Source organism: Embiotoca jacksoni, unplaced genomic scaffold, assembly GCF_022577435.1.
Source record: "Embiotoca jacksoni isolate LCO1_2020_lvr unplaced genomic scaffold, fEmbJac1.0.p SCAF_11, whole genome shotgun sequence".
Classification (NCBI taxonomy): domain Eukaryota; kingdom Metazoa; phylum Chordata; class Actinopteri; family Embiotocidae; genus Embiotoca; species Embiotoca jacksoni.
This window is the reverse complement of record NW_027185241.1, coordinates 11,371,490-11,398,111: the sequence shown is the minus strand read 5'-3', so window position 1 is coordinate 11,398,111 and position 26,622 is coordinate 11,371,490. Positions and strand designations below refer to the sequence as shown.

Here is a 26,622-nt window from a genome sequence, read left to right as displayed (position 1 = left end):
AACTTTTATTGATAATTGGGTTATGTGGTATTTTTGGCCAGAGTCCTCAAATCTAATATTAAGGAGAAAGTTGTGACTCAAGATTTCATATCATATTACATATAAATGTGTGGTTTACACCAGGACAAAGAAAAGTAAAATGACTTAATGACACTCATTTTGTTTGATCTGAGGGAATTTTGAAGCAAGAAAATGACACCTGATACCACAAACTATATCCATACTAAAATAAAAACTATATTTTATGTTGCCATGATGACTGTATGACACAGTCTCATTTGTATGTCAACACTGTAGGCTTTAAGTCAGCAAAGTTGCAGATCAGATCTATATTTCACCACCAATCAGGCCCATCATCCTGTCCTGTTCTTCCCTGCTCTCCCTCCAGACTCTGCTGGAATCCATGGTGGATACAGCAGAGTCTCTGTGTCCTCATGTGATGAAGAGGAGTAATCTTCGTCCAGATCTGATGAGGGCCAGCTCGGCCAAGATGATTGTACCTAAAAGCTTTGTCAGCAAAACCCTACTGGAGCAGTCTGGGGTGGACATTATCAACAAGATCAGGTGTGTTTGTGGGTTATATGTGTTAGATTTGTACATGTAAGTGATTTGGGTTTCTAGAAAAGATCGCTGTAGTTGCATTTGGGTCTGTTGTGTCCTTAATTATCCCGCACCTCCTCTCACACTGTCTTTTGCCTCTGAAATAACTCTCTCTGTGTCAGTGAGGTGAAGCTGAGTCTAGCGTCCTTCCTGTCCGATCGCATAGTTGATGAGATTTTGGAGGCTCTTTCCACGTCACAACACGCGCTGGTAAGATTATAATCAACAGCACTCTCAACTACATAGTCAGTCATTGATTAACAATGATTTTCTAATTTGACTTTAATTTTTGCCAGGGTTGTTTCAGTTCTTAACAACCAGACCAGAAAAAGTAAAGCCTAAAGTTGATTTAGGATTATTCAGTAATGACGTCCCAACTCCTCTCCTCTGATCTCCTCCTCTGAACACTCCTCGCCTTGCTTACTCTTGCCTATCCACATCTTGTCTTCTCCTGCTGTTTTTCTTTCCTCTCACGCTATCTCTCCCATGTTTTCCCTCCTGTCCTCTCAGGCTGACCATCTGGTATGTCGTGGTCGTCCCTTGGTGCAGCAGGAGTCGGTGGATCTGGACGTCCCGGAGGAGAAGATTCCTAAACGGGCATCGACAGAGATACTAGAAGCTGAGAGGCTTGATGATCTGGAAACATGTATGGTAGGTTTTGGTAGGCAATAGGTGTGTGTGTGTGTGTGTGTGTGTGTGTGTGTGTGTGTGTGTGTGTGTGTGTGTGTGTGTGTGTGTGTGTGTGTGTGTATATATATATATATATATATATATATATATATATATATATATATATAAATGGAACCTTGCAGGCTGGACTTTGAACTCTCTTTTTTTGGATAAAAAAATAAACAGCTGACTTAACAAGGCAGTAAATACTGTGGATTTTAAAAGCCTCTTTAATAATTCATAAACTAGGCCTCTAGTTTTGGCTGCTGTGACTGGATTTACAGCAAAGTGAAATAATTACAACCTGTTCATTCTGTGTTATAATGCAAGTTCAAAGCTAAGTTATATTTAGTTGCATTACAAAAGTTGCACCTGCCTTAATATTACCCTCAACTGAAAAAAAATAGACCTCGGGAATTGTACATTTCTAAAACACAATTGAGGTTGGATTCTGGTATTTATTAAAAGAGCTGTCTTCAGCTTTTGTCAAAATGCTGAATATTAAATTACAGCAGTTGTGGGTGGCTTATATGTACTGTAGCACAGAGTAAATAGTGCAAAGACCTAGATTTTATGGATTCTGTCATTGAGGAATGACAAGGAAATAATGAATCATAAACAGTTACAGTGAGTATTAGAAGGATGAATACCAAATGAGAGTAAAATACATTAGGGTTAGTGTTTATTGACCACCTACATATGTTTGAGAATATTTTCTAGGACTTAAAATGTGTGAGTTTTAGCCTGAAATTTGTATCTGTCTAGTTTACTATGTAGGTCAGATTATTGCCAAAATACAGAAGTTCACTGTAATCATGCGGCAGGAAAGAGTCAATGAGGTCAGCTGTTAACAAAAGCAGCATCTTCTTCTATCTCCCGCTGTCTCTTAGTCGTTACCTGCTGTTCCCTTATTTAATCTTCTATCTCATACCTCCCTCTCTTCTCTCCTTCATAGCTGCATGGCTGTCTCTTTCATCTTCCTCTTCTTGTCTTCATTAGGCCTTACTGTGTGTTGTCTTCCTTTCTCTTCAACCTTTTCCTCTCTTCCTTCCTCTCTGTTCTACCTTTGCTCCATGGAGACTGTGCTGTGCTGCACCAGTGTAAGTAATCCTGGACTGTCTCTCCACATCCTCCTTTCTATCCACTTTGCTTTTGTCTCACTCTGCTTTCCCTTTTATGTTTCTCTTCACTGTGCTTGCCTGCTATACAGTCTTCTGTAGCTTTTTCTACAATTTGATCCCATTAAAAAGTCATGTAGAGCACAAACTGGTAAATTACAATGTGAGTATAATAGGACGCATAATTATTTGTTTCTTTGAATAATTTGTATGCTGCTGAATGTTGTTAATTGAATTGTTTTTGCCACATTGCACTGCGTCTCTTCATTAAATGCACCGTCTGTCATCACCACCTTGTTAATGTTATAATAATATGCACCTATGTGAAGACAGTGAATTAGGTGTATACAGTATTCCTGAATAGCCACAGCAGCTGGGCTAATTCTATTACTTTATATTTTAGGATAAATGAATAATGAAGAAAACATGTCATGAATTCACAAGTGTGCCCTGCTGATTGGAAAAGCACTCAGTTGGTACTTTTGTTTGTTACCAGAGATCCTGAGCTACACGTTTGAGGAAACCACACAAGCCTGCATACATGGCTTATCAAACCTTCATTACTCATCCAATCGTGCTGTGTTTTTTTCTCAGTTGCCACAAATGTCCAATTATCTGTTCCTCTCTGCAGATGACTCCTAAATCCAAAAGGAAAAGCATCCACAGCAGAATGCTGCGGCCAGTATCACGAGCCTTTGGTAAGTATTTTAAATAATACTGAGATTTATTAGAATACAATAGCATGATATTTTTCTACTTTAAACTACAAGAGGTTAACTGGATGGCATGTTTTGATTATTCTGTGTCTGGTCTTTCAAATAATTCCTCAGTATTGATCCACCTTTGATTTAATTATCAAACTACAAACCTACAGAAATGGAATTTGACCTAGACAAGGCTTTGGAGGATGTCCCTGTCCACATGGAGGACACTTCTACTTCATCTCAAACTGCACGTACTCCATCTTTGGTCCAGTCTAAACTGGAAAAACGTCCCCCAGGAGTGATGGTAGAGCTGCCATCTGAGGAAGAAAAGAAACTACAGCACTTCACCAAACTACGACCACGGAGGAACAAAAAAAAACATTCCAGCAAAATACCTGTAAGTAAAGCTTCGCAGTTCAAAATTTTTTTTTTTTTTAAGTTCAGTTCAAGACATCAATACCTCAAAGGTACACTTATAGTCACTCATAAGATAAGACTAAAATGGAAAGATGTATATAGTCATAGTGCAAGCATGAAATCTGAGTAAACATATACTGTATATAAACTACTCAAACATTGCATTGAAACAGTATCTCCTGTTTGTCAGCTGGTCCAGACACGCTATCAGATTCTTCAACCTTTTCTTTCAGCAAATCAATAGCACTCCATCTCAAGATGGGGAACAGAACGGCCTCATGGGACGGGTGGATGAGGGTGTAGATGAGTTCTTCTCGAAAAAAGTCACCAAGATGGATTCCAAGTAAGGATTATGCTCATGAAGGACTGTTTTACACCTATTTTTTTCCAATACAGATGAGTTAAAGTGTACTTGTTCGTGGTGATTATCATATTCATCATCTGTATTTCCTAAATATCAAACAGAAGTCTTTCAACCCTCTGCCTCTTTGTCTGTCTCTTGTCCTGCTTCTTCTCAGACGTTTCTTCAAGAGTTCAGAATCTCAGGATGGAGAGAAGAAGAAGAGTAAAGGGGGATTTCTGAACCTCATCAAACGATCCTCCAAATCTGATAAATCAGACAAATCAGATAAATCAGAGAAAAACCAGGCAACTGCAGCCTCCTCGGGTACATCCTCAGCAGCATCTGCGCCAGCGCCCACCATCCCTGAGGAGCCTTCCTCACCCAAGGTGGCAGTTAAGAGCCCAGCCCCTGAGCCAAAGTCAAGGTAAAGTGGAAAACAAAAGCAGGATTATTTTTGGGCTATAGTAGGTCTATCTAGACCTCTATGTCTATCCCAGCCTGACTGACCACTTCTATCTCCACTGCAGAGATACCTCCAGTCGCTCACAGACCAACGACTACAGCAGCAGCTCAGACCGCTCAGAGGAGCTGAGGACACCAGACTCCATCGACGAACCATGGGAAGGTTTAGATGGCAGAGGAAGCCCTCAGGGAGGGAGGCGGTACCCTGGGGTGCAGATGATAGGCAGCGGCCTCTTGGCAGAGATGAAGGCCAAGCAGGAGAGGAGAGCACACAAGGTAAAGTGACGCCAAAAACACTGCGGTTACAGAGAAGGCGGGAAAGTGAGTGAAAACGCGAGACAGTAACATGTGGCAAAGGTCATGAACCTGACATTTTATAATAAATACAGTACAGTATGTGCTGCACCAGCAATATTTGTTAGTTGAGAATGGTTTATTGATGAAAAAGTGCATTTTACATAGACAAAAAAAATGCAAAACAAATACAGCTCACATGGTCCAACAAAAAAAGAATGACAATATTAAACTACAGTAATTGTATTCCTTGGAAGAAGTTCAAAACTTTATGTTTGGACTCAGGTCTCGACTTCCATCTGTACATAAACTATAAATACAGTGTTTTTGTAAAATGTTTTATTCATTCCTTTAATAACATATGAGGAACATTTGTGCTTAAAAATTATTCTTAATGATTCTCAAAAACTGAAATCTAGTTTTATCCATTTTGATCAATATCAAAATAAGGTAAAAAAAATAAAGATGAATTAAGGCTAATTGTGCTATGATAGTGATATCCAGGTATTGGCTTGAACAGTGAGCTCGAGAGAGAGAGAGAGAGAGAGAGAGAGAGAGAGAGAGAGAGAGAGAGAGAGAGAGAGAGAGAGAGAGAGAGAGATGCTTGTTTGAATAAGGACACATTGGACTTTGTTTTGGGGACGAAGCGCTGTAGGTGTTCAGCCTCCCCTTGTCAAACAGGATTTATTCAACACTCATTAAATGCGGTTTCCAGCTGGGAGAGTATGTAAAATAAAAGGCAGCTACAATCACAGTCACACAAAGATGCCGAGACTTTATATCTTCAGGCGAGTCATTGCACCTGACACCATGTTGACATGAAAACACAAACAACCCTGATTCTACCAGGTTAGAGAGGAGGAGGAGGTTAGAGAGGAGGAGGAGGAAAGAGGGAAGTAAAGAATCGACGAGGTGGAAGCATGAAAAGTAAATGAGAGAATGACAGCATGGAAACAAAAAATTAGGTCTGATATTCAAATTCTCTGTCATGAGTCACAGCAAGACATAAATGTCAGGAATATTTCCCATCAATTTCACTAAGGTGCCCTAAACTACAAGCGGTCTCTGTTTCTAAAAAACATTTTCTCTCTTCTTTTCTACTTTAACTTTATTATTTCCTCTAACGCGTGTAAAAGTATACAAAGAGTCCGTTTTAATATTAAATAAATCCTTGCTTGATTCAAGGGGGGCACACTAACTACGTTTTTCTGTGCTGTACGGGTCTTCTGTATGCATTTGCACAACTTTAAATCCGAGTTGGTGTGTTGCTCTTGTGTCTTCCCTAGAATTATAATTGGTCCCCAACCAGTCAAGACTGTGTTCATGTAGAACGAGGTTTATGGTGTTTGTAGTATTGTGGTTTTTCTGACCTCGTATCAGTGGCACTAAAGCCTCTCCTGCCATCTGCTTCTTCTGGCTGGCTTCCAGGTGTGTGTGTGTGGTGTGTGTGGTGTGTGTGGTGTGTGGTGGGTGGTGTGTGTGTGTGTGTGTGTGTGTGTGTGTGTGTGAAGATAAAATGGGGAGGGCTGTTCAGTGAGAGGTCATAAATACAAAGCTGGGTGTGTGAGATCCATCTTGAGTAAGAAAGGCACCCCCTTGTGTTAAATTATTGCTTAGCAGTTTACACGTGGACATAGATTCAGAATCACTTCAGTAGTTACTGTTAAAACAGAAAAAAATACAGTTCTAGTTACATGAATAACACCCAGAAAGGGGTTCAACGAGACATATTTGTTTGTACTTTTTTGTGTCAAAATTCATTAAAAAATTTAAAAAAAAAATACAATTTCCACCGTTGTGTTCTCATGCATAGTGATCCAGTATTTTGTCCTTGTGTCTCCTTTAGTCTTCTAGCCCTGACAGGCATGACAGCAATGCGACAGGTAAGATCTTTAAGTGAAAGAGGGGATATATTCAATTCAGAACACAGAGCTTTCATTCAAGCTAAAGGTTAATGATTCATGCAGAACCACAGTTGGTCTTCTTAGTGTTCTTTTCTGAAGCAGCTACTGTACCGCAGCCTAAAAATGCAGCGGGACAAGTCACGATTAGCTATTTTGTCTGTTCATATTGAGATCTTAATTTATACCAATACGGTACATAGAAGTCGCTGATATGTTTATGTTTGTATGTGTCAACAGCCAAGTCTCAGCCCACCACTCCAGAGAGCAGGTCTCCCAGTGGTTCCATTAACAAACCAGACCCTGCTTCCCCAGAAAAGACCTCACCACGTGGTGACACTAAGCCTGAAACTGCCCCTCGTCTCAGAGCTGCATCTTCCTCAAGTTCCCCCGGTGGACCACTGAGCCCAAAACCACCGGTGCCACAGGGAGCAAAGCCGGCCCTGGGTGCTCGACCCACCATCCCACAGAAGCCGAGGACCACCAGTAGCAGCAGGAATATAGGTACTGTCAGATTTAACAGAGCTGCCATATTTTGTCCTATACTGAGGCTGTCCGATAGATGATACACATTACACCATTACTTTTTACATTGATTTTTCTCATTTTTCATAGATGAGAGCTCAGATCCTCCCAACAGTGGCAGTATCTCCCCTAAAGTCACAGTGCTCCCTCTAACACTCAAGAGGGTGCTATCAGAGAAAGACAAGGAGGGCCAGACCAGTCTGCAGTCAGGAGTCTCCACCAACAAAACCTCTCAGGAAGGTGAGTCAAAGTGTTTGAGTATATCTATGAAGCCTATTAATAACATGACGGTGATACCAATACATGAATACATGAATAGATAGCAGCTGAGACATAAAGTCGTCCCCTTTTCAACATGTTGGCAGTTACATGTTTCTCTATCAGACTGGTAAATGTTTCATGTAACTGTCAGGACCACACAGTGTGTCGGCGTCCTCCATGGTCTCATATTTGTATTCATTCCATGCAGGCTGCTATTGTACAACATGATAGGCATCACAGTGATAGATTCAGGTCACATCTCTCACCCATTCCTACTGTCTTTCATCTATTATGTTTCATGTAACAGACTCAGGATCCCTTTTTTGTCTATCCATCCCAGCATGCATTGGCCAGAGAAGTGGGGAACACTCTGGACTTACGACCAGTCAAAATTCACAACCTTGCGCATCTTGAAGTCTCCAAATTTCCTGACTGGATATCATTTAGATTTCGGGTTTTCTCTACCATTAGAACATTTAGGCACAGCATCCAAGTGCTTCTTCACAAGTCCTAAACAAAAAAATGTAAAAACCTTCTGACTGCGTTGGGAGCGAGCATGAGAGTAAGAGAGCGCGAGGGAGCCGGTGTGTGATGGTAAGGATAATGAATCAGGTGACCATCTCCTCCTCTTCCACTATCTGCATGTTACCCGTTAAAAAAAAATAACATCGCGACGAGAATTAACAACGACAGCCCTTTGAGCAGCAACCTACATACACACTCAAAATGGAAAGTTTTGACAAAAAGATGCGGATCATTCAATGAGGCAGGACTGTGTGCTTCTTTTCGTTCCTTTGCGGGAATTTAACCATTTGAATGGTAAGCCTCGCCTCCTGACATGCAAGTGTTCCACCCGACACTACATTATAAAGGCACGGTCAATGCATCCCAGACACAGCGCCGTCCAACATAACCGAGATGGGTTTGAAAAGATACTTTCACTTTTAGATGTTGGTTTGGATACTTCAAATACTAATAAAAATGGACCAGTGTTTACATTATTATTCATATTTAAGAAGATGAAAACTAGATGTAAATAATTCCACTTCTGTGTGCAATAGACTTTAGTTCAAATTACATTAGACTTTTCTTCAGGCTTTATGATCTTAAACCTCTTTATAATATTCTGAGTCATTACGGCAGCATACGGGACATCCCTTCCAGCTTAGATTGCACAGGACTGAATTCATATTATTTGTAGGAAAAGACTGAGTCCCCAGTACAATGAAAAAAGTTCCACTGCGTTAATAACGGCTACATGTATTGAAAGCGCAAACATTCAGACACATTTAAAAAGTTTCCATGTCTTCCTTACCTCTTCTCTTCTTGCTGTAAAAATGGCCAACACTTACTTTAAGTTCCCTCTTTGTTGTTTCCAGTGCGGTCAGCGTCAGACTCTGTCCAGAGATCCAGCCCGCTCAGCACCAACTCTGAGGATCATGGCTCCTTCAAGACCAAGGACCATTGTCCAAACCCAGACAAGGACAAGGCATCGGGGAAGAAGTCATCAGACTCTGGGGAAGAGGCAGACAAAGACTTTATTTTAATATGAGCAAGACAAGATTCAAAGCAAAAGTTTGTTCACAAGCCTCACATTCTTCTTTGGAAAAGCAACCAAGGGGGAAATAATTCATTTGATTTCATTTACACAAGTTTGTACTCGTAGGTCCTGTCTGACCACAAAGTACAAATCATGTTAGGTTTGCAGGAAGACCTGGTGTAATATAAAGAGGAAAACAGTTTCCAATTCAGTTTTAATTTGATTATGTATTTTAACATTTTTGATGGATAACATCACTTTGGTCACAGCATGTCACCTAAACTAAACCAAAACTGTGCTAATTCTCAGAAGAGCTTCCTTCTCACAAACAGCCTTCTCTTGATCTGCTTTCAGGTGAAAATCTCATGTCTCTAAAAGAATTAACTTTTCAGGGTTGAGGAAATGGGTTGATCAAATTTATTCAGCCAGTAAATGATGGAATCTTAATTTACATTTGTAAGCCACTAAAAATGAGACATGCGCCTTCAGGAAACAGCAAAGAGACTAAGAAACTGAGTGTACGTCTAAAATCTTTGACTAATAATCTGACGTCTTTTGACTGTTTTGTCGCCATAGTTTGTCTCCCAGGGACCAAACACACAATAAAAATTATACCAGGATTACTGTGCTGTACTTGAAAAGAAACATACAACCAGACCAAGACCCAATGGCATTTTTTTCCTTCAATATATTTGTATAGATTTAAGTGCTATTTTCAGTACAAGAAAGTCTTTCTTCTTTTTTTTTTTCCAGGCTTCAGGGGCTAAATCCATTATGCAATTCACCTTTTTTTACAGGAATATACAGGTTTCAGCTGAAAATCTCAGCACAGACACAAATCAGAAATAAACATTTGATGTTGCTCACCCAACACTAAACCCATGAGTTCCCCACAGGGGGCTAGTTGGACTCGTCACAGAAGGATTGATGGATAAACTATATCGAACACAGTAACTGCACTCAAGTAATATCTCCGTGTGAGAGCTGGAGTGACTGTATGACGTGTTTGTGCTTTGAGAGGACTGTGGTACACTTTAACTTCAATGATAATCAATATGGCTTCAGCACTGTTAACTAACACTGTTCTCGCTGTTTTAGACACTGTGCAAAAGCATCTTATTTATGCTGTTTATGGGGAGAGGATTATGTGTCATTAAAATGCAATACGGGGTGTGATTGTTTTAACGCTTTGGGGCATACTTCTTAAGTGTTATTTGGTTAAGTCAAGTTTTTAACAGTTCAATTTCTAGCTAGTATTCCTGAGAGTAAGTAAGACTGTTACAGACTCTGAATTGCTCTTATAGACTGCTCTTCCCAAAACGCACTAATATCATACATAGATTAGTCTTCCCCTAGTGTGCTCATTGTCCAATGAAAGCAAAGAACTTGCTCCAGATGAGGAATGTCATAGAAAATATTATTTCATCAGAATGATCCAGATTTTGACAATAAACCTCATCTGTTTGTTCTTTGTGTAAAAGCAGGACACTGAAGGAACTCCATCTTTCAAATCTAGTTCACTTTCACTTCTTTCCTTGCAGGATGGGACATATTTAAAATGTTCTGCTTATATAGAAACTCATGGCATTAGGTGGCAGTCCTGTTGCCTTAATGAGGAGCCTGGAAAGATTTATTTTGACCACATGGACCTCTGGGCTACTCATTTTCAGCACCTGAATGCTTCACGACATCTCCATGGGACTCCTCCAGTTTTTCTCTGAGCAAGAGATGTCCCCGTCACACTGCTTTACAATTTGTAAGCAGATTCCCAAAATTATGTTGTGTTCAAAATCGTTTATCTTATTTCTGAAAAACAGAAATAATAAGATTTGGGAACTATTGGATTGTTTTCTTTGATAAAGAAGCCGACATTTTTACAAAATCCTAATATATAGCTTGGGAGCAAAATTGAGCCTTTGCATTCCATCATGCTGCATTCATGTCATATTGGAGTTATTTTGATTACCAGTTTTTAGTGATTACAACAGAGCAACTGAAAAAGTAAATCAAGTATGGATACCTCAATTCAATTACAATCTGTCAATAAAAAAATTAAAAAAAATACACCCAAATTTACTAGATATGGTGCTACAATGTCAGTTCACAGTATTTAATCCCCAATACAGCCTCCTCTGCAACTGGCCTGAGATCTATAATCACTCAGTACGACATGAGTGCAGCCTTATTCTACAAAAACACCCATATGCGAGATCTTGTCATCCAACTTGTGTGCCAAACTGTGCTCCAGCATTAATTTCAGATGTGCACTAGATGTTGGTTCTTTACATGCAGTGTGAAAGGGGCACAGCTTGTATTTTATTGTACTGTACAAGAGTCTTATTCAAATCAGGGCCAAAGGTCTTACAGGTGCACCTTTCCTCCACTATGGTGTCTATTGATGTCTTTTTGTAGGGTTACGATTAGACTTTGCTTCTTTGTCACTAATCGTGTTAGAAATAACACTGTTCTCGCTGTATATAGTGAACATGCTGTCAACAACTACTTTGATTTGAACTCTCAATGCTCCAACATCACTTTTATGTCTCAAAGGTGTTGCAGGATACAAAAAAAAACAACTAAAATGCTACAACTCTGCAACATGCTTAAATAAGCACATGTGTCAGTGTGCTGTTATTCTGTTGGCATTTTGAACCACTTTCCTGATGCAACGAAATCGTCTGGACGCCCTCTACTGTTTTGTTGTGTCTTCTGTGTGGGATTTCAGAGGCAACAGTGTGATACACTGTGTGAGAGACTGATGAGAACTTCCAGTTCTATCCTGAAAACATTTGCATCCACTTCATTTCTGTTGGTGCGGAGTGGAGCGACGTGAAAATAACCAGTAGCATTAAGTCTGGACCACTGAGTCTATGTGTGTGTGTGACTGCATGATGTGGCTGTGAGTTGAATTTTATGTATATATGTGCTTGCATACATATAGGTGTGTGTGTATATGTGTATGTGTAATATACGCACATGTAATATACACTAGGATATATTCACACACCTATGTGAACACAGCAAATCCTATATTGTTTTGGTACTAAGTACACTACTATACTCGGGGTTTGTTTGTAACTTATTTGGAATATTTCTTTTTTTTAAAAAAGCAAACTTGGCCGGTGATGTCTTGATCCTTAGTTGGTTTTCCTCTCACTTGTACATGGTGTTCATAAATGTAGAAATGATTTCTTTGTATGTATTAATTTGTTATTACATGTAATCAGTTTAGTGTTACTTTCACTAAGATTCAGAAAAGAAATAATGCAAAGTAAAGACTTTTCTTAAGCTGAAAAAAAACAAAACAAATGGCATAAAAACAAATGACTGTTTGCTCATTTTATCAGTCTTGATGCATCATTTGTTCCGTTTCGTTATGAATCAGTATGTTTCACTGGTGTTGGACATTTCTCCATACAAATATTAATATTGATTAAAATAATTCTACAGGCTAAAACACCTTTTCATTGTCTCATTTGTAATATCTAAAGTTCAAATTGGAGATCTGCTTTGCAGTGTAACAACACAGCCACCAGATGGCAAATGCAGCGCTATAGTAGTCTTTTTCCTCTTCCTCTCTCTCACTCGCCCCACACACCCCGAGGAGGTGTGGTTTTTACTTAAGTCACATAGAGCATATGTCAACCAAGCAGGCGATTGAACAGTGCAACAGTTTGTCACCTTCATTGTTTTTAATGTTTAAAAGTTGACCGTTTACTTTTCCTTCTTAAAATGGACAGTGCTTTTGATAACCTGGACGCAGCTGGTTTCCTAGAAATCTGGCAACACTTTGATGCAGATGGTAAGGACATTTAATGCTTTAATGTTCATATTTTCCCCAAAAAAATACACCAACAACATAGTACAGCACCTAGAACTGAGTTTCATCTGTTACTAGATATTAGAGAGACAATAACCGTCCTTGTTCGGATGAAAACTATTAGTCAAGGGTGTAGGTAGTCATTTGTCAGCATCGGGGTACATATATTTACAAAAATAAGAAAATGTGTGTATTTTGGCTATTTCTATGGTAAGTCCTATATTAAACTGAAGTTCTAATCTAATTTCATGTAGATGCCCAATGGGAAAGTGGTTAGATACAGTGGAGAGGGTGCAGAATGATAAGCAGTTGTGTTTAGTAACAAAAGACACGGCTCAAACTATAAAAACAAGGTGCTCATGACACGAGTCACTTACCCACTGAGTATTTGAATTTTGAAGGAAATCAAAATTTGCTTCACAACATTTTCAACCTTACGATTTGTTTTATTTTGTCAGATAATGGCTACATTGAGGGCAAAGAGCTTGATGACTTTTTCCGTCACATGGTGAAAAGACTGGGTTCACAGGTAAGTCAACTTTGTTTAGAGGAATTCCCCCCAAAACTTGTGACGACAGCAAGACAGTGTTTGTCGGGGCAGCTGAACAGGCGATTGTTCCATCTTTTCCATCTAATATTAACAAATTAGTACAGTTCGTGTCAATCTAAATGCAGCATCAGTGACACTATTGGAAGTGGTAATATGAGTGTACATGTTCTACGAACACAGGCAACTGCTGATTTAGAAATTTGCTCTTAAAATCAAAGTTTGCCGCCTTTAAATTAAACATTTCTAACCGTTTAATGTCACGAATTGAAGGGAGAGAATTTCAAAAATATTAAAGCTCAAAAAAAATTCTGGAAAATTGAATTGGGACACAGTTTGCTGGCTTTTTTCTGCTGTGTGGGCAGCGCAGCCTCTATGCAGCTATCTGGATGGGTGGGGTTACCGTAAGGATGTTAGACACAACATGATTAAAAAGCTCTGGGCACGGTCAGAGGAAAAGCCCTGGACGTGGTTACAAAATCAACCTGAGAAAAAAAAAAAAAAAAAAAAAATTGTACATACTGAGTGTGTGCACATCACTGTTACTGAGCAAAGTTAAATGCTGAGTAAAGATTTAACCATCACACTGACCTGGAGTTATAATGGAAACCCAAAAGAGCTTACATCAATTAGTATGTTCTTGTGTGTGTGTGTGTGTGTGTGTGTGTGAGTGTGAGTGTGTGTGTGTGTGTGTGTGTGTGTGTGTACTCCCTTGGATACTAATTGGGTTTTACGAAAACAAACAGACCACCAACCACATGTCACTTTGTCTCCCGTGTTTGCTTTCCATCATTAATGCACTTAGGAGAAGTTGTGTTTGGTGAATTTCTCTGAAGCTACAAAAAATACTGCACAGTCATTCTACTGGATATCCACGAATCATCGTGCCCTGTAATTATGTAGCTGTTTTCTACAACATGTTCTCACTTAATTTGTTATATGCAGCATAATTAGTTACATTTTTCAGCAAAACCTAAAGAATACAAGTTTGCACTGGGACAACAACATGCTTTTCCAATTAAGAGGGTGTTCAATTTATCTTAATTGTGCAAATGAAGTCAAATATTAATATGTTTGCCTAAAATGTTGTACTTAGCAACAGGATGTGGATGAAGCCAAATGTGATGCTGAAGACAAATACTAATGAGGGAGGGTCTGGCACCTTGAAGTCTGCAGACTGTGTGCTCTGCGCTGCATGATACGATGATTCGGACTTTAGCACCATCAACAGGTTTCTATAGTTACAGTACAATGACTAAGAATTGGACAGGAGAGTGATGGATACAAATAACTTTAACAGTTGATAGTATTCTCTCCTCTAGTTGCTTCAAGCCTTTATCTGAGCTCTTGAGCTGCTGAGAAAGAAGCTACTCTACACAGGAAGGAAACGAAAATCAGATAAGCATTTAGAAAACGAACATTGCAGGGTTTTTTTTATTTTTTTATCTTTGGTTATAAACTGCTTTTTACATATACATATTTTTTTAAATCACCAGTAAACTAACTGCTCTCCACTCAAATAAGGCGATGCATGCTCTGTTCGAGGAGTAAAGCATCAAACTCTTTATTCTGTGCATGAGAAATAATGGGTTGGCTAATGACAGCAGAGCGGACTATAAAAGCTTCTGGGAACAGTTAGGTTGTTGTTTAAAAAGCAGACCTTGAGAAAAAAAAAAACCACATCTTAGATTAAAGGAGTATCCATGGTGACGTTTCTTAAGAGTAAGCTTGACTCAGCCATGAAAGTGTTTTTTCATATAATTGTTTCGTAAGATTTTCAAATATATATTATATCTGATTTATGAAAGTAATCCGAGTAAAACAATGTTTTTATTTTATTCTGTTTTGTATTACATTTTACTGTACATCCCATTTCATATTAACCCATCACCATCATCATATCTGTGTCCATTTGTAATGGAGGACTGGGACAATGTTCAGTTGGAATTTATTGTCTTTCTACAGGAGAAAGTCACTGAAGAGAGAGTCCAGAGATTGAAGCAGAGGTTTATGTCTGCCTATGACGTCACTGCTGATGGGAAACTACAGATTCAGGAGGTACAACAATTTCTGTGTCTGTCAAATGATATAGATAAAATATGGGACGCAGCACCTGTTATATCTTTTGTCCTTCTAATTTACAAGCAGATTTCAAAAACTTTGGATCCTGCTCCTGTTGAACTAATGACGTGCACTAAGCAGATGGAAGCTGTAATCTTCCGAAGTAAGCTTACAAAGTTTTGCCGCTCAATCAATATCAGCACCAGAGTTATACAAGTTTTTGTGACCACTGATAAAGACACATTTGCGATGTCACGATGGACCTGAAACTTGAACAGGGGGGCGTTCATCACATTTTGGGTCAAATTGGCAACTGAGACCCTTGAAGTGCTTCAGGAAGCCTACGTCAAGGAAGCAATGAGCCAGGCAAGGTGTTTTGAGTGACATTCGTGTTTTCTAGAGTGGCAGAACCTTCTGTCCAAGACCGGAAATGGCGCATCAGGTCAGAACTTAAGACTCTCAACACCGAGTTTAACTGTGAAATTCTGAAGCGTCTGAGGGAAAACATTCGGTACAAATAACCGGAACTGTGGTGCAGTGGCACTTAGGTTCTCCAACATGACAACACGCCTGCTGTATGTATTAAACACATAAGAGGTGCAGCCAAAACACCCTCAGCAACACAAATATAGGTCCCCACCAACCCTACAGGATTTGGCTCCCTGTGACTTATTTTTGTTCTCCAAAAGTTGAATACAAAATGTTTTTGTGCACTCAAGTTTCAGGTCCATGATGAAATTGCAAATGCACACATGCCACTGCTCGCAAAAATGCGTGCACTCTATTGGAGCTCAACAGAATTTGAGGCAACATTTTTGACTGCCCCTCTTATATGTGTTTTTAATACATACACAAAAACAAAAAGTGCCGTTTTGTTCTATAGTGGACTTTTATCCTCTCCTCTACGTGTCCTCCCGCAACATCCATGGATGTTTGGCACTGCACAGCTTAATTCCCTCACAACAGCACTGCTGTGTCCCTCTGTCACGTTGAAAATGTATTTATCTTCTCAGGCTAACCTCGTCTTCCCTTTTCTCTCTCTCTCCCCCCCCTCTATCTCTCTCTCTCTCTCTCTCTCTCTCTCTCTCTCTCTCTCTCTCTCTCTCTCTCTCTCTCTCTCTCTCTCTCTCTATCTCTCTGTCTCTCTGTCAGACTCTTCGGTTCCCTCTCCCCTTACTTTATCAACCTCCCTCCATCTTTTTTCCGCCGTATCTACTCTTAATCTTTTATTTATCTCATGTATCCATGACAATGATACAGGCTGTATTTTATTCAAGAAAATCTCATTTCCGGGAGTGCTGAGGGTCATACTGAGCCATCCTCTTGCAGTGAAGAGACAGCCAGGGGAGAACAGCACTCAAACCATTTACCGAAATTGAACATCTGCAGTCAACAATTTACTGTACATAGAAAGTATTTTTCTGTTAAAAAAATTATAAAGTGCTAATACCAATCTATTCTGGATGGAACAACAGTTCTAAATGGGAAAAGACCCAATTGTCTTTTTGGATTTTCAGCTGGGACTTTCGAACATTTAAAATAAATTGCTTGTAATTAATGAACGTTGCCTCATTTGTTTAAATCAAAGTTGACTGACAACTGAACAGGCTGCACCTGTTCCCCAGAAAATAAAAACCTTTTTTGATGGCACTGCTCTCTCAGTGTCCACTCAGGGTAATTGATGCAGCTCATGACGCAGCACTGGATCAAAGAAAGACATTTCACCCATTCATTAGGCCAATCCCTTAATGCACTTCACCCACAGATCCCAAAGGCTGTGGCTTTTAGTCATGAAGCTGTAAAAAAAAATCAATAACTTTCCTCCATAAATGGTCTGTTGAAGACACTGATTTACAGTGGCTGATGCAGGACCAGTGTGTTCATAGCTCTCTGTAGCTTCTTGTTCTGCCAGTCTGACTTTTTCTCTTCCAATACCATAAATCAGTAATTCAGTCATCTTCCAATACTAATTCCCAATTTAATAAAAGTTATTTTTCCAGAATTAAAATCTGTTGGCATGGATCTCACTGGGATTATTTTTAAGGTTACAGGAAGATGGCTGTAGCAAAAAAAAAAAACCTGACTGAATGAATGTAGCTGATAGCAGAAACACTAAGTTTTGGTATGATATTAATATTTTGTGTGAATTGGCCACATTTGGTTAATATCCAATTCACTTACAATTTCATGTACAGTGTCAACCCGTATGTGGATACTGTCACGGTTCTGGGCGTTCCCTGTATGCCCTCCATCCACTGGAGGTCCCCAGTGTCTCAGTCTGTCTAGTGTCCTGTCGGCCACACCCACCTCATCTGTCACGTCTCACACCTCACCTCATCACCCCACTTCTTTTCAATTCCCTGATCCCTCCTGCAGTATAAAAACCTTCCAGTTCACCACTTCCCAGATTGTTATATTGCATTTTATTCCCAGTACCGTACTCTTTCGCAGGTCTTTAGCGTGCTTGTATTTTTGTTTGCCTGCCTGATTTTGTTAACTGGGACCCTCCTGATCGTGAGTAAAGCTAGCTTTCCGCTTTAATTACATTTGGATCACATTCTTGTAAACTCTTTACAAATCCAGTGAACTTGGTCAGTGCATCCCCACTGCAAACGTTGCTGAATGTGTCTCTACAGACCAGTTTTTTGTTTTCACTTTTAAGTAATTTGTAACACCATTTCCCCATGCCCTGTGCCACTCTGCTGTACAGCTGGCATTAGAGGGAAGTCAGTAAGCCAATCGGAAAACCACAACATCTTGTGTTATAGCTGCACAAAGTGCTGTCAACTGCTACTTTGCAGAGCGACATGACTGGTCTGTTTAGATAGTGTTCACTTACACTAGTCAATAAAATATAGCAGTATAATCACAGTTGCACTATTACTGCAGGTTAAAGAACTGTGCAACATACCAGGCATTTATTGTACTTGTGGCATATCTAATGATGATGATCCTAACTGGGAAACCTTTTCTCCTAAAGCCTTTACCACACAGCAGTCCTAGATCAGGCACTCTTGTGGACACTAACGTGAAAGTCAGTCAAAGCAATTCTGCTGGTGTATGCTTTTGTTTTCCTACATTTAATATGGCAACGCTGCTACTGTGTAGATGCTAGTTTAGGTACTGCTTCTGTGCTACAAAGTGCACTGGAGCTTTTTGTTTGTATTCTTATTGTTGAATCCCAAGATTTATCTATTACCAACAACTGCACACTATCCTGCATGATAAATAAACTCAACAGATATGCAGGGGTCGCTACATTTTGGCCAATGCTCTTCCTCACTGGTAATCTGATAACTGACGGGTCTGGAGATTTGAAACCGCTATCCGGATACAATGTGACTCTTGGAAACCAGAAAGTTTCAATTCAATGAACTCCTATAAGGAATAATGATAATAAGAAATGTTCTAGCCACCAACCATAGCAAGCCACATTGGTGTATCAAAAGGATGGGCAGGGCATAAAACTATGAAATTGTAATTTGAAATGTTTCTCTAAATCCTTTATACAAAAAAAAACATGATTGAAAGAAGAAAAACAAATTAAAGTTAATTAGATGATAAATTAGCCCTACCTTTTATCAATGCTTTGGCTGAGATCCATTGACTAAAAATAACCTACAGTGGCAAGACTTTTGCATGTGCTGATCTTCTACAGTTGACATCCCTGTTGGTGCCTTGCGCTTGTTCTGACTGTGATCCATACTCGAGCTCTGTGACCCAAATGACTGCAGTATCATCTTGGATTTTAATAAGATTGATCGAAGCCAGTTTAATCTCCTAATGGAAGGCTTATATTGTTAAAGAAGGACAGACGACAGAAGAGCAACATGAATTGGAGGGGAGCCAGGAGGAGCTGGTACATCTGAAGGACATGCAGTAAAACTATCCATGGTGTCTCACGATCTAAATAGTTTCTGTTTTTGAGATATCTGCAGCTGAAATATTTCTTTCCGCCATAAGAGAAATTGCACCATCTCTTCTCAAATCAAATATCCAAGTTACGCAGGCTAATCCACAGACCTCACAGCAAAGAGTTTAATGCGATCTACTTTACTGTAGAAAATAGTATGAATAAAAACTTCCCCCGGATCTAATCGGGATTTAAAGACCAGATTGAATTGGACTGAACTGCTCTGGAGTTTGTATAACTGCTGTAAACTTGTTGGTGATCACTGACTTAAACCTCTCGGCTCCGTTCTCTTTTGCAGTTGGCCAATATGATCCTGCCTGAGGATGAAAACTTCCTGTTAGTTTTCCACAGAGAAGCTCCTCTGGACAACAGTGTTGACTTCATGAAGGTAAGGTCACACACTTTATCAAACACACTACACAGACTCCATCTCCATTTAATGGTTTAATGGCAAACCATTGTTGCAGATCCTGATCAATAATGATTTTACTGCACAGCATTCTCTGATGGCTCTTGTATGTCGGGACCATTGGACTGTATGCATGGAGTCGGTAGTTCATTCATTTAAGGCTTTTAAATGTGAAGTACAAACTGGATCAATAGTTATATTTTAAGAAAATGATAATGGCAGGTTGCAACATGTGAAGATTTTCCTGTCTAAAAACCAGATTGACCAGTGACAGGCCAACAGCAGACAGTTGAATGTACAGTATGAGGAAGTCTTTGAGGAAGCTCGTGCAGAAAGCCTGAGCTGTTGAATGCTGTTTGAACTGGATTTTCAAAGTGGTGATAACCCATTACTAAATGAATTCTGCACCATCTTAATCAAGTGTGGGGTTCCTCTAGCAAACTGCAGCAAAGTATTTCTCATTGTTAGTTGCACATAAAAACAGAATGATACCAGTGTTTATAATGATTTTACAGTGCCATACTCGGTTAGCTGTATTCAAACGGTCTCTAATCCTTCAATAACTTGTGTACATTGCATGTAACCATTTGCTGATTCATCGTCTTCAACCCATTGTAGATATGGAGGAAGTACGATTTGGACTGCAGCGGTTACATATCGGCTCAGGAGCTGACGGTGAGGTCGTGAACACAAACAAAATGCAGACCTTCTTCCACAATAAAAAACAGTTTCACATCTCTCCTCCACCTTCAGCGGTGGCATTGGCAGAGAATGACTGACCTCGATATGTCCTGATGCGTCATACACGAGGATCTTTTTCTCTTTCAGCTTCGGACACCATCTTTTCGTTCAGAATAGAGAATCTTGCTCGATTCGTGGTTCGACTTCTATGATTATTTTTAGACATGAAATGCCAATACTAGAAATATTTTCAAAATACAAATGACTGCATTGGATTTACTGCCACGTCTTATTTTGAAATCACCTTTTACTTGGTTGATGTGCAAAAAATAAGTATTTATTATTTTTGGAGAACTTGTAAACTGTGTGTAGCACGTACTTTATCACTCAGTGTTTTTGACTGTTTTGCTTTCTAATTATCTGACAAACTTTTGCATGTAAAGGCTTTCCTGAAAGACTTGTTCCAGCAGCACAACAAGGAAGTGTCATCTGTCAAGCTGGAGGAGTACACCGATGCAATGGTAGAAATACAACACGCACATCAATATAAAACTTGCTTGATGTGCATATGATCATGTATACAGCTTGTACTGCTCTAAAACAGGTGGCGGCAGGCTTTACCTCACGTGTTTTGTCAGGTGTCAAGAAAATCTGGCTTGAGATTAGTCCTTGCTGACAGTTTGCTATGCACACAGGGGTGGATCAAAAAGTTCAGACTGCTACTGCTGTGGGCAAACTCCATATTTTACACTACATCCTATTTTCTCTTGCAGATGAAAATCTTTGACAAAAACAAGGATGGCCATTTGGATCTGAACGATTTGGCCAGGTATTTTATTTATTTATTTATTTATAAAAGCTCAAGAAGCATCACTGTGGTTGACTTATTACAATATATCTCAGAATAAAATAAATGGAACATAAGTGCACTACAGTATTTCTTATAGAAAAGATAAGATTCTTCACTTGACAAAAGTGATAATTTCTCTGTTTATTAACTCAAATATTTCTAAACTGAAACTAAAATATGCATTCAATTCTAAGGATCTTGGCTTTAGAAGAGAATTTCCTGCTCAAGTTCCAAATGGATGTAAGTGTGTTTTTTGTTCTTTTATAACTGATTATCATCAGAAATCAAGTTCTCGTGTTATTTTTATTCATTTTCTCTCCTCCCACCTTCTTGGTCCTCTATTTTTTTTCCCAAGGCCTCCAGTAAAAACGAGAGAAAGAGAGACTTTGAGAAGATCTTTAACCACTATGATGTTGTAAGTACAGTAACAGAAGATTGATTGTCATTTTTATCACGTCTCAGCTAATTGCTAGTATTTTCTGCAGAAAAATGTGAGATAATGTGGTCTGAAGGCATTGCTGCTTAAGGAACAACCCCTGATATATAATCATGGCATTTCCAGTTAAAGCATTTCACGTTGGATCCTCATCTAGTCTGTAGGAATTTATATGTTGAAGGATAACAATCATCTTCAACTTCCTCCTTAAAAGATCAACTAAAATCACATTTATTCATCCACGCACACAATCACAATGTGATTTTTTTTTTTTTTTTGATACATTGATGAAAGAAAAACTTTTGGAAAAGTAATTCTTTTTTTTTTCCATCTCTGATAAACCGTGTACTGTGTGTAGGTAGCACACTGCTATCCCTCTGCTCTGCCTTTAATAAACCTCTGACGTTACTGCTTTATGCAAAAAATGGATGAGCAAAAAGTCTACATCTTTGCAGATGGACACTAAAATGTCATTCCAATGAATTCATAAAAAACTTGGGGCTAAAGCATGTCATTTTTTTTCCCACCCAGAGCACACCGCAGGGCAGGTGATTTAGACAAAAAAAATTTGATTAAACTTAGCTGGGCTTTGAAACCATCACAGGCAAAGCACCAACAACAGGCAGTTGTATTACAAGTGTTACTTTACACTTTCCTTGTCTTCATCAGATTGTGGCATAGAACATGGTTTAAATAGACACTTATCAATTAATTCTGTTAAATTTCCTAAAAGGCCACACAGTGAGTAATTTATGACACTGTACCGGCGATGACAGCATTAAAGCTAAAGTAGACATCACCACCACCACTAATGTGCTCCACTGCCAATTAATAACACTCTCAAATTTGTATATTGGTGTGCATAAGAGGATTCAATATAGTGACTGCAATTGGTTCCCGTTACCTCTGTAATGAAATGAAACGGGCATTATAAAGTCAAGTCACTCTCTGGGATGATGAGTTAACTCTGGTTCTGAATAATCCCACAGCTCAACAGGACACTTAATAAGTGTCTTCTATTCTGTGCAATCATGGTTATGATCTTGTCTATAATGCAAAATGCTATGACGGTCAGTCTGAAACGTTTTTTTGTGTGTCTGTACTCGCGTCAATGTTTCGATAAGCTTTGAGAAGTGCTCTGTGGTCACAGCTGCAGTTTCTCAACCCTTATATTATATATATATATAACATATATATATATGTTATAATATAACATATATCTTGACCTTATATTTATGCTGCAGCATAAAGTAGGTGTACAAGACAAGTATACTGATGAGTAAGAAATTTCATTAACACCACAGCAAGTGTTTTGTTTCTTTTTCCAAATTTTGTAAATGCCATTTTAAGTTAATACTATGTTGAATTTACTGCCAGTTAAACGTCAGAGAGCAGCATGATTTTAGTAGCTGTTTCACCACGACCCACCATTAATGTATTTCCTCTCTAAACCTTTCTTCCTTTTCCTCTGAATTTTAAATGTGGGAGGAGGATAGTGAGCATCAACAGCACATTCAGAACTTGTTCATATTTAAATGTTCCTAATAAAATAATGATGATGATGATGATGATGATGATGCATGCTATGGCTGTGTTTTAGTCCTCCCCTGCTGTAAGTCCCTAAAGATTACATCGAGGAAAGAAAAAAATAAAAATAAAACTAACTTCCTGAATGCAAGTCATTTCTAATTTATTTATTTTCCTGTCATTTGGCTTCTCCTTTTTGTTCTTTTGTTTTCTTTTGTTCAGAGTAAGACAGGAGCTCTGGAGGGTCCTGAGGTGGACGGCTTTGTCAAAGACATGATGGGGCTCGTCAGGGTAAGAGTCTTTTCTGATTAATGAGTCAGACCAGAATGCTGTTTACTAAAATATAGCAATATACAAAATATTGCTATTAGGTGGGATCATTTTAATACCAGTTCTGCTAATCCTTTTAAACAAGAAGGTCTAAGTAACAAACCAAAATGTTTGAGGATTGATCAAAAGTTGTTAGTATTATGAGTTGGCACAATATCTTTGCCCTAAAATATCTCCATCAAAATGAGATATTTTATTATTCAGGCAAAATTTCTTGCTCGTTATAGAATTAAATACTGACTGAGTTTGCATGTTTTAGTAGATAAACATGTATTTGTCATACTAAGCTGTTGAAAAAAATTTGGGTTTATGGCAAGAAATTTCAAGGACTGTACCGGTAAATCAAAACATTCAGACTGTGTCACTCTGTTCACATCATATACACAAACAACAAAATCCATTTTACACCATATCAGTGTTTGTACTAGTCCACACTCAGCTTATTAATAGCTGCATTAGTGGACCAGCATGTGTTCAAGGACAAAGATGAGTCTGAGTTCATGTTACTGAACACGGAGAGTTTGACGGTTGTGAACCTGCACAAATGCTGGAATCTGTTCATATTCAACACTGATTAGGCACGCTCATTACATATGACAGAAAGTAGAGCTTAACATACAGAAACAGCTTAGTTAAGTGTTAGAAAGCATTTGTTCTGTTTGCGTGTTGCTAACATGCTAACTAACTAAATGCCTTTCTTCTCTTCCTCGCCTCCCTTTTCTCTTGTCTACAGCCCAATATGACGGGTCCTGAACTGGACAAGCTGCGAGCCGTTCTGCTGCGTCACTGTGACGTCAACAAGGATGGAAAGATCCAGAGAAACGAGCTGGCTCTGTGTCTGGGAGTCCGGCCTCAAGCTTAGTCAGAGAGCTGTATTGTGAAACACTGACGTTGTATGTGTTGCATGTGTCTGGTTACCGGGTTTATTGAGGTGAAATTCATAATGTCTTATTGAATCTTGAAAATGATAGATGTAATTTGGTGTGACTAAAGAAACCAAATGACTTTGCATCTTCTCTGACCTGAAATCAGTTTGTGTGCATGTTTTAGAAACCAACACAAAAGAAAGAGATCTCTGCGCCATAACATGTTGGGTCTGCTAGTCAGTGTGCTGGTCAGTGAATAGGGAGGTATTAAAAAAAAACAAAAAAAACGGGGTTTTTCATTGCAATACAATGTTTTTTTCGGAGTATGTTGGCTACAGGAACATTGCATGCTTCTCTGCTGAAAAAAAAATGGCTTAATACAGGATGTTCTTCGGTGTACTTTTGATATAATGGGTGGATGAAAAAATAAACAATGGCAAATGATGGCTTTTGTATTTTGTTTCTTAAAATTAATAAATTAAATGACTTTTTTCCAATTATATACAAATTTAAATGGTGTAAACAATGAAACATTTTATTCAAATGATAAAAATATCATTGCAGCTCTTCATTTTTTATTGCATACTGCGAGAAATTGTCATTTAAAACGTTAAATGACGACGAACAGTTGTTAGTTCAAGCCAATCTTTGTTTCATAACATTTTTACATCTAATTATTTAAATTTAATGAAGACAGAAAATGGTTTGTGGAAGAATGAATAATAAGTAACATTGAACACTAAGCTACATGCGGAGAAACACAAAACTGTACTGAGCCTTTAAAATATAAATTTCACAAGCGCATGCACAAAGTGAATCGCCTGGTAACGACAATGCTAACGATAAAAGATGGTTGTTCCAAGACATTCGGAATCATTACTAGGAGACTAAACATTTTGTTAATCTATCTCAACATGGTTTGTTGGATCTTGGCCAAATAGTGCCTGTTAAAGCGACCAAAAGACTATCAGCCAGGACATAAAAGGACCGGCACCCTTCGATTTGTGTGCATCTGACTGTTTGAGTGGAGGTGCATGCAATTCAGAAAACCTGGAACACAAAACCTGTTACACACCTTTCCAGCTCTGCAGATCCTAACAGAGATGGCCGTCCTTGCTGTCTCTGAGCAGCTTCACACTGCTAGAGCAGCCTCTCTCTCCTCTGTCCTGATCCTTCTTGACCTTTCTGCTGCATTTGACACAGTGAACCACCAGATCCTTATTTCCTCCCTTCAGGACCTCGGTGTCTCAGGCTCTGCTCTCTCCCTGTTCTCATCCTACCTCAATGACCGCACCTACCGGATAACTTGGAGAGGATCGGTGTCTGAACATTGTCCTCTCACTACTGGTGTCCCTCAAGGCTCCGTCCTGGGTCCCCTCCTCTTCTCTCTGTACACCAACTCTCCCGGTTCTGTCATTAACTCTCATGGTTTTTCCTACCACAGCTATGCTGATGACACCCAACTGATCCTCTCTTTTCCCCGATCTTAAACGCAGGTAGCCGCACGAATCTCTGCCTGTCTGACTGACATCTCTCAGTGGATGTCCTCACACCACCTGAAAATCAACCTTGACAAGATCGAACTGCTCTTCCTTCCAGGGAAAGACTCTCCCACCCTCGACCTGACTACTACCTTGGACAACTCTGTTATCCCCGACCCTGACTGCTAGGAACCTCGGTGTGACACTCGACAGTCAACTCTCTCTTTCTGCCAACATCACTGCAACGACACGTTCCTACATGCTGCACAACATCAGGAGAATACGTCCTCTTCTCACTCAGAAGGCGGCGCAGGTTCTGGTCCAGGTTCTGGTCCAGGCTCTGGTCATCTCACGTCTGCACTACTATAACTCCCTCCTGGCAGGTCTACCTGTTAGCGCCATCCGACCTCTGCAGCTCATCCAGAATGCAGCAGCTCGACTGGTCTTTAACCTCCTAAATTTACTCACACTACTCCACTCCTCCGCTCCCTTCACTGGTTACCAGTAGCTGCCCGCATCCGTTTCAAAACATTGGTACTTGCATACCGTGCTGCGAACAGATCGGGTCCAGTGTACATCCAGGACATGGTCCAACCTTACATCCCAGCCCGCTCCCTCCGCTCTGCTTCTACCAATCGGCTTGTTGCTCCCTCACTGCGAGCTAAACACTACAAAATCACGACTGTTTGCTGTCCTGGCTCCTAAATGGTGGAATGAGCTCCCCACCGACATCAGGACAGCAGAAACTCTGTACATCTTCCGCCGCAAACTAAAAACAAACCTCTTCTGACTTTACCATGAACAGTAGAACTTTAGTAGCACTTAAAATGGCACTTACTGATAGCACTTTGTAGTTTGGCTTTCTTG

At 39.5% G+C, this 26,622-nt stretch overlaps 2 protein-coding genes across 3 annotated transcripts in view; both read left to right on the top strand.

Annotated features, from left to right (window-relative positions):
* Window positions 1-12,285, top strand: part of LOC138194444 (F-actin-uncapping protein LRRC16A-like) — a 65,992-nt gene extending 53,707 nt beyond the window's left edge. Inside the window, exons 27-39 of one of the 2 annotated variants that reach the window (XM_069143185.1) lie at window positions 389-564; window positions 723-810; window positions 1,111-1,251; window positions 2,349-2,369; window positions 3,019-3,085; window positions 3,262-3,488; window positions 3,742-3,851; window positions 4,027-4,275; window positions 4,379-4,589; window positions 6,454-6,490; window positions 6,749-7,012; window positions 7,124-7,273; window positions 8,674-12,285. In XM_069143185.1, coding sequence (XP_068999286.1) covers window positions 389-564; window positions 723-810; window positions 1,111-1,251; window positions 2,349-2,369; window positions 3,019-3,085; window positions 3,262-3,488; window positions 3,742-3,851; window positions 4,027-4,275; window positions 4,379-4,589; window positions 6,454-6,490; window positions 6,749-7,012; window positions 7,124-7,273; window positions 8,674-8,846 — 1,914 coding nt within the window. In that variant the 3' untranslated portion in view covers window positions 8,847-12,285. The remainder of the gene's footprint in view (window positions 1-388; window positions 565-722; window positions 811-1,110; window positions 1,252-2,348; window positions 2,370-3,018; window positions 3,086-3,261; window positions 3,489-3,741; window positions 3,852-4,026; window positions 4,276-4,378; window positions 4,590-6,453; window positions 6,491-6,748; window positions 7,013-7,123; window positions 7,274-8,673) is intronic. The other variant, XM_069143186.1, reaches the window with a different exon arrangement.
* A 203-nt stretch (window positions 12,286-12,488) lies between these two features.
* Window positions 12,489-24,718, top strand: LOC138192503 (secretagogin-like). The gene is made up of 11 exons (XM_069139939.1): window positions 12,489-12,636; window positions 13,113-13,183; window positions 15,167-15,259; window positions 19,474-19,563; window positions 20,203-20,259; window positions 20,709-20,786; window positions 21,039-21,094; window positions 21,310-21,355; window positions 21,471-21,530; window positions 23,301-23,369; window positions 24,142-24,718. The coding sequence occupies exons 1-11, from the start codon at window positions 12,567-12,569 to the stop codon at window positions 24,268-24,270; spliced, it is 819 nt and encodes a 272-aa protein (XP_068996040.1). The 5' UTR covers window positions 12,489-12,566; the 3' UTR covers window positions 24,271-24,718.
* The last annotated feature ends 1,904 nt before the right edge of the window (window positions 24,719-26,622 follow it).

Excerpts from the sequence above, each read along its gene's own strand:
- LOC138192503 (XM_069139939.1), top strand. The coding sequence starts at position 12,567 with ATGGACAGTGCTTTTGATAACCTGGACGCAGCTGGTTTCCTAGAAATC. Across the intron at positions 19,564-20,202 it reads ACAGTGTTGACTTCATGAAG|ATATGGAGGAAGTACGATTT; the intron begins GTAAGGTCACAC and ends AACCCATTGTAG. Across the intron at positions 20,260-20,708 it reads TATCGGCTCAGGAGCTGACG|GCTTTCCTGAAAGACTTGTT; the intron begins GTGAGGTCGTGA and ends TTGCATGTAAAG.